The sequence below is a fragment of the Sardina pilchardus genome, chromosome 18, assembly GCF_963854185.1.
Source record: "Sardina pilchardus chromosome 18, fSarPil1.1, whole genome shotgun sequence".
NCBI classification, from domain to species: domain Eukaryota; kingdom Metazoa; phylum Chordata; class Actinopteri; order Clupeiformes; family Clupeidae; genus Sardina; species Sardina pilchardus.
This window is the reverse complement of record NC_085011.1, coordinates 9,296,705-9,310,671: the sequence shown is the minus strand read 5'-3', so window position 1 is coordinate 9,310,671 and position 13,967 is coordinate 9,296,705. Positions and strand designations below refer to the sequence as shown.

Below are 13,967 nucleotides of genomic sequence, written 5' to 3'. Positions count from 1 at the left end.
TTAAATGTATTGGACGGCTACCATCTTGTTAGAGCAAGTATACTCAGAGGTTTTTGGCCGCTATTTTCTGTGTTTTTATGTTTGTTTGTTTGTTAGTTTGTTTGTTTATTTTGGAGGGGGGCTTTTGCTCTCTGCTGATGCAAGTCACTGGGGGCAGTGAGCTGGGCGGGAGGGGGGTGGGGGGGGCATCACTATCATGATCTGTGTGTTTTCATGTACCTCTCTGCTTGAGACAGAAAGTGCTGGCCATGCAAGAAGCACACTAGTTAACATGGCGCAAACTGCATCAGCAGATTGCTAACCCATGGAGCCTTATAGCCAGCAGCAGCTGTTTCACAATTGGTTGAACTGTGCTGTTATGTGAGTCAGGGTTATTCATGTGTAGTAAATGCGAGCAAGTGTTGTGTGCTGATGATGACGCCATCCTCCCGACAGACTCTAGGTGAAGCAGACGTGAGGTCTGGCCGACCCGGTTCAATCATCCGCTAATCTGAATCGACTGGCAAATGCCCTTTGATTTCAGAGGGTATTCAACGAGACCTTCTGGTCACTCCAAGCAGGGCATGTGTTGCCGTGAAATGCCCACAGCCTTCCCTGTCATTTGGCTTTGCCCACCATGCTAAAAGGATCACTTCCATGCCAGGGCCACTTTAATGGCAGAACATGTTCAAATCAATTTTCTCTTGTTAGTGCAAAATGCAATCAATTCTCTTGTTGTTCAACAATTATAAAGTGTCAATAAGCAGACTAAGATTACCATTGAATCGCGCATGAGCAATTACCAAAATTGCATTGTTGTGGGGGAATGGCATTCCTCCAATGATAATTGATAAATATCTTGTGAGGGATATTAGCTCTGAAGGCAGGGCCAGCGTGTATGGTCAGCGCTACCACCTCTCCTGGGACGAGGGGCAGGCAGAAATAGCACCGTGCGGCTCTAGCCAGAGGCGACCACCTCCGTAGCGTATCGATCAGCCCTCACAGTCGATTCGCTGAACGCAGCAAGCTTGGAAATGGCCTCCACATCACGGATTCAGCAACAGCGAGGAAAGTCAGGGAAATAAAGAAAGCAACAGCAACAACAACAAAAAAAAACCGAGGGGGGCTGAAAATAAGCCGATTGTGTAGTGGGATCTATGCATGACAGTAAGTGGCCCCTCATCATCCAATCCCCCGCCCCCGCTCCACCCCCCCCCCCCCCCCCCCCTCCACTCGCCGTGGGACCAGTGCATCCACACGTCCGCCAAAGGTGTCCACACCTTGTCATCCTCCAGAAGGACGGGCCAACACCACCAGTGAATCATTAATGAAGTCGCCTCTTCGTGGCAGGCAGTACAGGGAATTAGTGCACCCGTAGGTTATCCATTTGCGTACACACTGCGTGCACAAGCTTATTTATTGAAAGCGCCTCTCACTTGAGTCATAGAGGTGAGAAACATGTTTTTTTTTTCTCTCTCTCTCACCCACAGGAGATCACACACATTAGTTTCTGCACGTGCTAGTGAGTTGCTTCCCCATGTTTATTTAGCCAGTGTCCAAAGGCGCGTAGTGTGGCGGTAGGTGGCTGATTGTTGTTGATGTGAGTGGGGGGGACTCATCTCCCATTCAGGTCCATCCACAAGCACTGAGTCACCGTCTCCAGCTGCCAGGGCTGGCATCTACTCATGCACATCCACATTCTCTCCTCTCCACTCCTCTCCTCTGCTCTCCGAGCTGAAAGAGAGATCAGGGGCTGGCATAGGGATGGAGACACAGAAAGACATGTACACAAAGGAAGAGAGAGAGAGAGAGAAAGATTGAGAAAGAGAGAGAGAGAGAGATTGTGAATAGAAGCAGTTGTCTATATTCCTGGGCAGATGTGAGTGCTGTAGGATCCAGAGGTGGGGCGACTGTCAGCTAGGAAGAAGTGTGGAGAGGGATGGATGAGTGGCTGGATCTGGCATAACGAGAGCATGTCTTGGACACGTACAGACTTGGCCAGGGGTGATGGACTTATTTATTTATATATGTATTCATTGGTATTGCACCATCTTCCTCTGGGTTGCTTCAGATACACGGACTGAAGCGTAAACCTCGGTTGCACTTGGAATCATGGTGCTGCATGAATTTAAATGAATATAATTCACTGATGCAGTGGATTAAATTGCTTCACGATCCTCTCAACATATTTTAAAAATCCATTAAGCCGCTTGTTCAGTAAACAGCACACACCAATGAGCAGTTTAGGGCTGAGACATATTTCCTGGAGTGTGTTGTTCGGTGTTACTCTGGCAGTGGAAGCCGATGGGCCTGTGCTCGGAACACTTCTTCCGAGAAATATGGGAGGGAAGGAGGGTTAGCGTACCACCATCAGACGGAACTGGACACTTATGCCCTAAGAACTTCAACGGGGCCGTGTCTCGCATAATACACGACTGAGTTAAGAGGAAATGGACATGTGTGGGTGTGTGTGTGTGTGTCTGCATGTGTGTGAGAGTGTGTGGTATGTATGTGTGTGTGTGTGAGAGAGAGAGAGAGTGAGAGAGAGAATAAAGAGCTTTTTATTTCTCACCAGCGCAAAAAAATGTAGGGATCTACAGATGGATGGGGTAAGGAAAGTGCAGGCTGTTAGGAGCTGGGTGGAAAATAGAAGTGAAAGTACATGTAGGTTCTCCAGGAGCAAGAGGAGAAAATCAGCAAAGGTGCTCTGGTGATGCACGGTGATGCATGGATCTGATGGGAAATAATGTTTTGGTGCTCTTACAGAGGAACTCTACTAAATTGCATGTTACATTCCTCAACCCACCCCCCACCCCCCCCCCCCCCCCCCACCCTCCAAGATTGATGGTGGTAATTTCAAAAGTTGGCATCCGCCCTGGTCCTCGGCGAGGGGTTTGAAACGAGTTTCTCGGGGCTGGTTCTGAACCATTCCCCCCGAGCTGTGTTCTTTTCTCCTCCAGAGAAGACTGAGAGCAGCCAGGCTGTCTAGAGAGAGAGACCCAGCACGGTGCAGACAGAGTAGCAAGGCCATCTCCATAACAGAGAGCACAGCTTCAAATAGTGCACCACACACACACACACACACACACACACACACACACACAGACACAGACACACAGACACACAGACACACAGACACACAGACACACAGGCACACAGGCACACACACACACACACACACACACACACACACACACACACACACCTTCCGCCACCTTAGGGTCTGTGTCTGAAATGTCATCACATACGCCAAGACCTGGAGATGCACACACAGCCCTCTATCCGTACACTCTATCCGTACACTCTTAGAAATAATAGGGCCAGTAGCGGTTCTTCAGAGCGATACTTTAGAAGAACCCTTTTCAGTGCTTCAAACAACCATCAAGGCAACAGTTCTTTAAAGAACCGGTTTATGAATGGCATAGTGGCCTAGCCCATTATGATTTGAGGCTCTGAAGAACCATTCCCTTTTGCCTGATGTACTGTAATGGTTCTACACAGAGTTTTGACTCTCCTTAGAACTATCCAGAGATTTAGAGAACCATTTAAGCACCTTTATTTTTTATAGTGTAACAGTGTTCTTGTCATGCAGACACCGCCTGCCACCGTGAGAGACTCAAGACTAAGATGAAGTCATGCAATGGCCACACAGCTCTCCGACGCCCAGCTCACTGCAGTAGGAGGGCAGACAGGAGGAGAGAGGGAGAGGTATGGAGCTCTCATAAAGCAGAGCCTGCCATGTAGAGAACGTGCCTCAGATCCCTCAATAATAATAATCCCTTCAAAAGTCAATAAGCGAAATGCAATCTGAAAGGGAGGGGAGGGGGAGGGGGGGGGGGGGGGAGGGGGAGGAAGGAGATGAAAGGAGAGCCACGAGCCCTAAACAGGAAGAAAAAAAACCTCACCGTGTCTGTGATGTCATATGGCCCTGAAGTGGTTTTAGCGCAGGGATTTTTGTGAGATTTTGATCTGGTTTCTGCAGCTAGCCGCATCCATGATAGCGATCGCGATCGTGTTTCCACGGACGCTCTGCGGTGGACTCGCTTGTTTGCCCCGCGAGAAGATTTCCGAGGAGTCATATGAAAAACACAAGGGAAATAGGGATATATATCCAAGATAGCATCAGCCGCAAAGCCCGCTTGACACGAAATCAGCAGGGGCAGGGTGCTGGGCCCTCTCTCTCTTCACCAACCCAGGTGATTCAGTTAGCCTCCAAAAGCTATCGCTTGTTAAGAATTAACATTAAGGAGATAAAGGCAGTCCGTCACCTCGTTCGAGTGGAGTGTTAGGGCCGCTGTTTTTTAAGAGGTCTAAGAGCCATCATTCACAGGGCCACTTGAACCCCCTGCGACCCTCTCACAGTCCCTCTCATCAGCCCTCACTTGATGGTGTCCCACAAGTGGCTTGCATTGAGCGTGCTCGGGGTCAGACGGGAGTACTGATTAGGCCCTCCTGCTCCCCGCCGTCTGCTAATGCCCGCTGCCCGTAATCAGGCTCTCGCCGTCGTCCCTTTCTCTAAGGCGAGCTTGAAATTGTCGGAGTGAAATGTTTGGCGAAACAAAAATGCCGGTTTGAATTATGCATGGTGTGTTATTGGAATGTTTGTTTTGGTTATCGAAAATGCGCTGCTCTACAAAGCGATGTTGCCACCGGTTGCGATTGTGCCACTGGGAGGCTGGGACGAGGGGGGGGGGGGGACAGGGGGGGGGCAGAGAGCACCAGTGACTGTCTTAATAACTTGATTAATCAATTAACACATGAAAGAGTTTTTGGATTAATATTTCACTCGGAGCAGCAAATCGCATCATGAATAAATCATCTCTCCAGCTGTGAGAAAGGCCATTGGGCAAAGGACTGGTGTCTGTGGTGGTGTTGGAGTGTGAGCAGGGTGTGTGTGTGTTTTTTTTTTTTTTTCTTTCGCCCAGTTATCTTGTTATCGCCATGTCAGTCATTTGGTGGCAGCTCAGGGTGACATTGCGCCATCAGACGATGCCTCCTCCCTCCTCGTTCTCGTTCTTGGGGGCCTTTGAGGCGCCCCGAGAGCGCCGGACCAATTAGTCTCTAATGCCGCGTGCCAGATGTGCCATCACACCCGGCCACTCTGTATCCGGCAGACACAATAGGCATCCCTCGACGGCCCGCCGATTACAACTGATCGCCGTCAGAGGACAAAGGGGGCATTTGACTGAGATCCAAGATTCAGCCATGCGGAGGACGTGATGGATTGAGCCGCTTGCTCATTTGTTGCCAAGCAGACGATTTCGTGGCGGACTCGCAAAGGAGTGTATCTCCTTTTCTTTTCTTTTTTTCCGAATATCGTTTCACTTAACTTGCATTAACTGGCAGAGCAGATGGCACGAGAGTGAAGAGGGAGTGGGAGAGAGAGAGAGAGAAAGAGAGAGAAGGTGGAGTAGAGACTGTGAATGGAGGGAGAAAAGAGAAAGAAAGAGATTACAGGCATCATGAAAGGGCCTGTGTGTGACTGCGGAGAGAGAGAGAAGGAGAGAGAGAGAGAGAGAGAGAGAGAGCAGGCAAGAAGAGAAGAGAAGAGAAGAGAGGAGCTATTTGTGTGCTGAGCCACATCTGTGAAGTTAAGATCCTGCAGCTCCTCGGCTCGGCTGATGCCTCCCCTTGCTCAGCCGCAGACATATATATGCACTGTGGCTGCGTTCCACTGGATTTATAGTCCCTTTGTAATCTACGAGATTATTCCTTCTAGGCCTCGCGGACGTATGGCCTTCCAGGGGCTGCTGGTTTGGCCCGGCGGCACTGAAATATAGTGTTATGACACGCAATAAATTGACTCTCGAGTTTGGTCATGTCAAAGTGCTGTGATAACTTTTGCAAATGGCGCTAAGGGCTTTAAGCAGAGTCCATGCTTGTGATTTCATGTAGATACATAACAGAGCTGTTTGGGGCCACGGCGGAGTCCAATCTGGACGCTGGATGCTGCGTGTCCCCTGGCCAAAGCCCACTGGCGTGAATCATGGCTCTCAGCTGGACGGCAGCATGGGCTCATTTCACTTCATCACATTTTATCAGTGAGGCTTTGCTCTCTCTGTCTCCCTCCCTTCCTCCCTCCCTCTCTCCCTCCCTCTGTCCCATACCCCTCTCTCTCTCTCTCTCTCTCTCTCTCTCTCTCTCTCTCCCTCTCTCTCTCCCTCCCTCCCCGGGTGTGTCTGCTACTTGTTCTCATTCTCATTCTCTCATTCTCTTAAGCGGCATCGCTGACTGGGCCCCGATGATTTATTAACTGGAGGTATTTGATGAAGCTGAGCTGCACGAAAAAAAAAAAAAAAAGAAAAAAAAATCCTCTTGATAGACTCTCCTTGTGATGGAAACAATTTCAAGCCAACTTCACAGATAATTAGGCCCTTTAGCAGGCGAACCTGCTTCTGCAATAAGCTCCCGCGTGCGCCTTCTCGCTCGCCGGTGCACCCCACTGGCCAGGAGGCTCTCGAGGGGGCCCGCACTTGGAGAGGAGAGGAGGGAACTTCATCAACGGCGCTCGCAATTTAGCGGCTCCTCTTTGCCTTTTTAAGTGCTATTTGCAAGTGGCTGGGCGGGGGCAAACTAATTGTGTGCGTGCGTATGTGTGTGTGTGTGAGAGAGAGAGAGAGAGAGAGAGAGAGAGAGAGAGAGGGAGAGAGAGAGAGAAAATGCAAGTGTGTGTAAGTGAATTGGTATATATTTGCATAGAGATGTTTGCATTTATGTGTGTGTGTGTGTGTGTGTGTGTGTGTGTGTGTGTGTGTGTGTGTTTGTGTGTGTGTGTGTGTGTGTGTGTGTGTGTGTGTGTGTGTGTGTGTATGTACGTACATTCAGAACAGTAAAAGTTATGATTGAGCCTGCAGGCTACAGGGACTTGAAGGGACCTGGGCATTTGAATAGTGACAGAGCAGAAGCAACTGACTGGAGACTCAGTGTATCTCCTGAGGCCCCTCACCGTCATGGTGAGCTACAGCCACTGCACTCTGTCAGACGCATCAGGCACACGGTGGTGGTGCTGGTGTGTGTGTGTGTGTGTGTGTGTGTGTGTGTGTGTGTGTGTGTGTGTGTGTGTGTGTGTGTGTGTGTGTGTGTGTGTGTGTGTGTGTGCTATCACTGCAGCCTGACGTCATTCTATATATTTGGGCTCCAATCACAGCTTATTTGTTAGAGTTAGAGTTTTGTTTTTCCTAAATGTGTGAAGAAATAGTGATACCCCTCAAGGTGCAAATAAGCTACAGCACAAAGTGTCGATGATCGTCTGCCGGGGACGGGTCCTGAGAGAAGCGTTGGTCCTGAGATGGAATCCTTGCAGATTTACTCTCACTCTCACACTCAGAGGTGTGCGGTGGAGCTTTGCCCAAGAATGTGTGAGACAGCAGAAAGCCAGGGAAACAGGAACTAGTAGCAGAGTGCTCTCTCTCTCTCTCTCTCCCTCTCTCCCTCTCTCTCACTTTGAACTACTTTCAATTCCAAAGGGATACTGCCAAGCAGTAAGATGGATACAAAATCCATTTTCATATGAAGAAAATATTGAGGGGAAAAATTTAGGGCTTAAATTATAATTAATCTTCTTCATACCACCGATATTACGCTCCATCCCCCTGTGGTCTCCACCCAATGTGGCTGCATTTTGCAGGCAATATTGCTGTCTTAGACGTCATGTGATGCAATGGCCCAGCTTCTACAACACTGTCACTTGGAGTTCATTCAGTTGTGCGTCTGTGCACTTGTGTGTGCAAATGGCCATGTAATTGTGTGTGTGTGTGTGTGTGTGTGTGTGTGTGTGTGTGTGTGTGTTTGTGTGTTTATGTGTTTGTGTGTTTGTGTGTGTGTGTGTGTGTGTGTGTGTGTATGTGTATGTGTGTGTGATTTGTTTGTTTTGACACATTCCGTCTCTGTCCTAATGTATTAGCAGGCATTAGAAGGCTTAACGGAGAGAATGGGTCAAACTGAAAATTAACAAGCCACGACAAGGGGGTGGGGAAAAAAATGACTAGGTATAAATGGAATTGAAAATTGGCATGCTCATTTTCTACCTCTAATAATTCCATTACCACAGTAATTCCATTAATGGGGTTTGCTAAAATAGCAGCCTGTCAGAGGTAATTAAAAGATAAGGTGAAACACAGTGGATCCTCTGTGCTCCAGCTGCTCCCAAGCCTGTCGGAACATAAGAGTCCTCTTTCAACTCCCTGCCGGTGCGGTGCTCACACACCCAGCCCCTTGCCTGCTCCAGCCTGCCTCTGTGCCCTGTTCTGTCCCCTTGTGAGAAGGTCACTCTCTCACACCTCCAGCAGCCATCAGCTGCATAGTCCATGTTGAGAGGGCCATTTCTGGGCTGGATGTGGGTTTGTGGTTCGCCCGGTAGTGGTGGTGGTTGTTGTTGTTGTTGTGCAGGGAGTGCTTCAGAGGACGGAGTCCTACCTGAAATGGAGACCGGGTAAGCAGGAGGTCCCTGTGTGTGTGTGTGTCTGTGTGTGTGTGTGTGTGTGTGTGTGTGTGTGTGTGTGTGTGGCAGGAGTGAGGGCCTCTCAGTAGTATTTGTAGTGAAGGAAGACACGGCGCATTGTCTGGGGCGCCCTTAATAGCTAGATATGAAATGTGACGGGTGCACAACGGTTGTCAACACGCATGATGCACAAAGCAAGGGGAATGTTGGGCGAATGTATGCTGCTGAGAGCCCCCACCACCACCACCACCACCCACCAACACACTCTCTGTAAGATTATCTGCAGAGAGAGAGAGAGAGGGAGAGAGTGATAGAGAGAGAGGGCGATAGAGAGAGAGAGCTTGGTTATTGATTTAGTAAGGACGCTTCTTTTTCTGTATTCTTCGACGCTTCGTCCGATGGTCTCTTGTGAATACTGTAACAACCATGCTTCAACATTAGAAAAGTTTTTGGTTTTATTATCATTATTATTGCGTTAGCTTGTTTTCCCTCAGTTCAGCAAAGTTTATTTGTGTTTCAACTTGTCGTGTTTGACCCTGAAGCAGATTATGGAAGAATCAATATTTAAAAAGCTTCCTGCACACAATGTATCAAAAAGCAGTGCGTTGTTTACTGATGAGAATCTGAATCCAGACAGATGTTGACAGCCTCAGTGGTTTGCTCATATTTGGAGGATTTATTCATCTAATGAGAAATATCACAGAGCTCAAGACAACAGAGAAAAAAAAAAGAAAGCGAAAAATACCCATGGCCTCGCCTCTCCTCTCCTCCTCTAAAGAGCCAGAATCACATTAAAGTCTCCTAGGCCTATACCCTTAAGGCGCCGCTGCACTCAAATCTCAACACGAGGTTATTCAGCAATTTACATGTAATTTCATATCAAGCTATCCACTGAAGACATGCAGCCATGGGCATTGTGCATTCGCTCTAATGTTATGGATTAGTCCCCGTGTGGAGATCTCTCCTTCTGGCAGGCCTCAGAACAGGCACGCCAAGCACTGACGACAGGCCTGGAGAAGGATGTTTTGTTTAGACAAAAAATGGCTGCTCGCGTTTAACATTTTATGAATTGTTATTGTTTTTTTTTTTACAGTCGTTAACCAAAGGGACATGGAAATGTAATGTTTGGACAAGTAAATCTTTAATGTTAGAATGTTTTATAGAGAGATTAAGATTATCTGTAGCAGATGACTGTTTGTGCAGTCATGTCAGCATATGTTGTTGATTTCCATATTTTTCCTCCAGCTTGAGGGTTTTCAGGGTAGTGAACTGGAACCGAAGCTAAGACTGTAGAGTGAAATGTTAAGTGTTCTGCTACTGCGGGGGAGAATGTTGAGGTGGCGTCTCACTTCAAGCCTTATTAGGTGTCTTAAGATTGACATCTAACCATCTAACCATCTAGTTATCACATTGGTGCTGCGTACGGACATTATTCGTTATGACAGTGCTCAGTGGTATAACGTTGTCCTGTCTCTGTTATCAGGACAGCTCTTATGCAAGACTCCCCATGCCACATACAAGCTGTCACAGCATCAGCTATTATGAGAGATTGTAATTAAAAACGGCTGATAATGAAAACGATAATGAGTTTGCCTTATCAATGAAAAATAACCCATCCTGACAAGCCGTGGCAAAATGCAGAAGGAAATTACTATAGAACATACTACATTTGACATGGTTTTGCTAGTATATGAAGGAGGCTTCCATTTCAAGACACCCCTGTAAATGGCTAACAGTTCTCGAGCTTCAGCTTTAAACTGAGCGGAGCCGAGGGCACCCCAGGCCCTGGAAGCTGAGCTCTCCCGACCGGCGGCAACGCAGCTGTGAGGCAGAGACGGCCATCGCCATCGACTCCATCAGTTAATTAAACTCCATTCCAGTGCGATGAGCAATTAATCAGACGAGCATGCGTGTTCCGTGACAGGACTCTCCTCGTCATTTAGGGTGTGGTATATATATATATATATATATATATATATATATATATATATATTTCCCCCGGGGTTTCACAGCAGGGTACAGCACTTAGCAACTTCACAGAGGTGCAGTACAGAGAGGGGAGAGGAGACAAGACAAGACAAGTGGAGAGGAGGAGAGAACAGAAGAGTAGAGTAGAGTAGAGGAGAGGAGAGGAGAGGCTGGCTGGCTGGCTGGCTGTGTGTCTGGTGAGTCAGGGGAGGAGGGCCGGCAGGGAAGGATTCCTTTGATAATATGTGCGGCTGGATGAACCATCCTAAAGGACCATGTGTGTGGGGGATTTTTTTTAACCAGGAAAGGGGGTTAGTCTGACATACGTAGTGATCTCATTCACACTACCTTTCCACACACACACACACACACACACACACACACACGCAGACACGCACAAACACCCTAGAGATAGAGAATAGTATGTATGAACCAAATGGAGCCAGCCTGCATTACCCTCCAACTGATGAGAAGGAAGGCATCAGAGAGTGTACAAGAGAGTGTTCTCTCTCTCTTGCTCCCTCTCTCTCCCTCTCTCTCTCTCTTGTTCCCTCTTTCTCTCTCTCTCTCTATCTCTCCCTCTCGCCCCCTCTCCCTCTTATTACTCCCTCTCTTTGATTTCATCTTTCCTTTTATGCTATATATTTGTGTCTCTGTTCACTTTACTTTGATCAGTAACAAGAATAGCAAAAATAAATTCCATGCACACACACACACACACACACACACACACACACACACACACACACACACACACACACACACACATATTCCCTGACAATAAAAGCACAAACACAAAACACACAAAAACATCCACATGAGTGCAAACCGAGACTCTTTCAAATGCAGGCGCTTAACTTAAAAATAGGCTCGCTCTCTGACTTTGGATTTAATAGATAATTTGCGACTAAATGTACGAAATGTATTAATGGGACTTAGGGGAGCATTAAAAGTCCATTGCAGAATGCTATTAAGATGCCACTTTAATTGGCTTCTTCTCTGGCACTAAACCTGTTTTTCCCCTCCCTCCGTACCCCCCCCACCCCCTCCCCCCTCCCTCTGTCTCCCGCTCTATAATGGGCCACTAAAACTACGAATTAGTGTGTTTTCTTTATGCATTTGACAGTCCTTGGGAAATAGTTGCCCTGTCAGCCGGGGTGCTTTGTAGTCCCTGCTCCTGCTGCGCCGGGTCCTTGAAATGAAGGCTAAATGCGGGGCGGCCATCTCAGCGCGGTGGCAGCTCCGCTTTCAAGAGTGAGGGGAAAAATAACTCCCCCCCTCTCCAAGAAAAAAAAACATACATTCATGCATGTTGCAAAAGATTCTCATGATGCGTTTAACTGACTGGCAGCTTAAGAAATGTGAGGAGTAAAAGACTTGCTGTTTGTTATTGCCATCAGGATGTATTTGAAAATCTAGGCACATGGCATCAAATGGCGATAAACTGGTAGCTGGTAATTTGATATCTGACTGAAAGTGGAAGAAATCCATTCCCACTGATCACACCGTTTCATGTTATTCCATGATGTTTTGAATCTCCTCACAGAAAAGCTCCTGTCTGGTTTGTAATGCCTTCCGACAGTGCATGAGGCCCATTTTATCACCACCTCCAAATCTCCCTTATCTTCACTAAAAGGATTGAGGTGACGAGAGGAGGTTACCCAATCTAGCGCTTCTTAAACCAGTAACCGCTATCAAATTGCATCAGCATCCGGGGCCTGCCAGTGTGTACGATGTCTATGACTGCACCATCTCGACCACTCCCCCCCACACACACACACATCTACCGCATATAGACCACCGGCCCTGCGCTCCATAAAGAAATGCTCCAATAACAATTGAAGTTGGATTTTGCATCGGTACTTTGGCTAAGCGCTGGTCTGTGAGCGCTCCTCTGGCAGGCAGATCTGTGAGGCAGCACAACTGCTGTTCGCCATGCATGTCTCCTTTTTTTTAATGGCTACCAAAGCCACCCTTAGAGGCAGGCAGAGCACAGGCCCACACCATCGCTACTCTGCTGACTGGATAATGGCATTCGCTTGTACTGCCGGACCCATCAGCCAACCAGATGCTTCCTTTATGGCCTCTCCTGGGCACGCTCAGATAGTGCCAGCCTCGTTCAATTCCGCAGGGTAATTCATTTTGGTGGAGGGGGTGTAGACACTTAAAATCCCTGAAAGCATCGTTCTTTTGATGTAATGACAAAGTCGGGGAGCTGATGTTTATGATGGCCTTTGTCATAACATTGATGTGAAGGCAAAAAAGACTTGTTAACTTTGAAGTGGGTTTCGTCTAGATTGCTCTATAGCAGTGCAGAGTGCATTTTATGGATTTCCATGGCAACACAGCAGAGCACTTTTTTAATATATTTTTTTAGTCCACACTTTTGCTGTAGGGCAAACTCCAAAACACAGATGGCCATTGCTCTCGCTGGCGAAAATGCATTTTTAATGAGAAACAGCAAGGCAAACATGAAACTTGACAGATATATATTCCCTTTTAAGTCGATTATTTTTCAAGTAACGAGTAAAAGAACACCTTTTCCGCACAATAAAAACAGGCATGTTGTTCAATCAGGAGAGAATTGAAATTCAACCAAGTGTTCATCTGGTTTGTTTGTTACCTGACTCAATGTGCGGTCCAAAAGACAAACACCATGTCATTTCGCAGTCAATTAGTATTGATGACTGTCTTTGCACCAACCATAAAAATAAGTCAAGCCACACTATTTTTGGGGTCAAGGTCCTTTTAAAGATTCTCATTGAATTACAGGCCAGCCCCCCTCCCTTTTGGAACGCAATTACAGGATAGATAATATCATTAGGTGCTGACTAAGCCTATGATTGACTTTAATAGGTGTGCTGTGTCTCAAGTCAAAGTAAATGTTTGCGTAAATGCAACTGGGCCAAAGCTGAATAGATGAGATGTGCGCCGGAATCGAATTAGAGTCTTCCACTGCTTGCTCAGCCCGCAATAAGCTCCGGTCGGAGTTTCAGCAGACTTATGAGATTTGGTATTAGCTTTTCGCCATTCCTCGGTTGGGCTTGATCATCGTGTCATCAGCGCTGCCAAGATAGCTCAGGAAATCCAGACAGAGAGGTATTATTAATGTGTGTGAGACCAGGGCTTTTTGCATTTCAGCAAGGCTCAGTGAAATGTAGGATTTCGCAATATTTCATTATTTTTACAGGTGTAAAATATAGATATCAATGAACATCATCATTGTCTTCATCAATATCAGTTCTGCTGTATATACTGTATGTATATGGAACTTGAACTTGAACTGTGCAATGTTATTTTCACTGACAATTAATTTTTTGTTTCTTTTGTCTCTTCTCTTTCTGTCTGCAGGACAAAGGGAATATCGCTGTAGTATTCAATGTGGGAACAGATGACATTTACATTGAGGAGAAGGCAAAGTTTGTAAATGATGGAAAGTACCATATAGTGAGGTTTACACGGAGTGGTGGTAATGCCACGCTCCAGGTGGATGACCTGCCAATCATTGAGCGATACCCCACAGGTAAGGCACCTCTTCTGTTCACCTTTGACCTTTTAACCTTCACTTCTCTGATCAACA

General features: G+C 47.1%; 1 protein-coding gene across 15 annotated transcripts in view; it reads left to right on the top strand.

Moving 5' to 3' along the window:
- Positions 1 to 13,967, top strand: part of LOC134063546 (neurexin-1a-like) — a 277,854-nt gene that overhangs the window by 210,575 nt on the left and 53,312 nt on the right. For all 15 annotated transcript variants that reach the window (XM_062519113.1, XM_062519112.1, XM_062519108.1 and 12 more), the window contains one exon: positions 13,739 to 13,910. In XM_062519113.1, the coding sequence (XP_062375097.1) occupies positions 13,739 to 13,910 (172 nt within the window). The remainder of the gene's footprint in view (positions 1 to 13,738; positions 13,911 to 13,967) is intronic.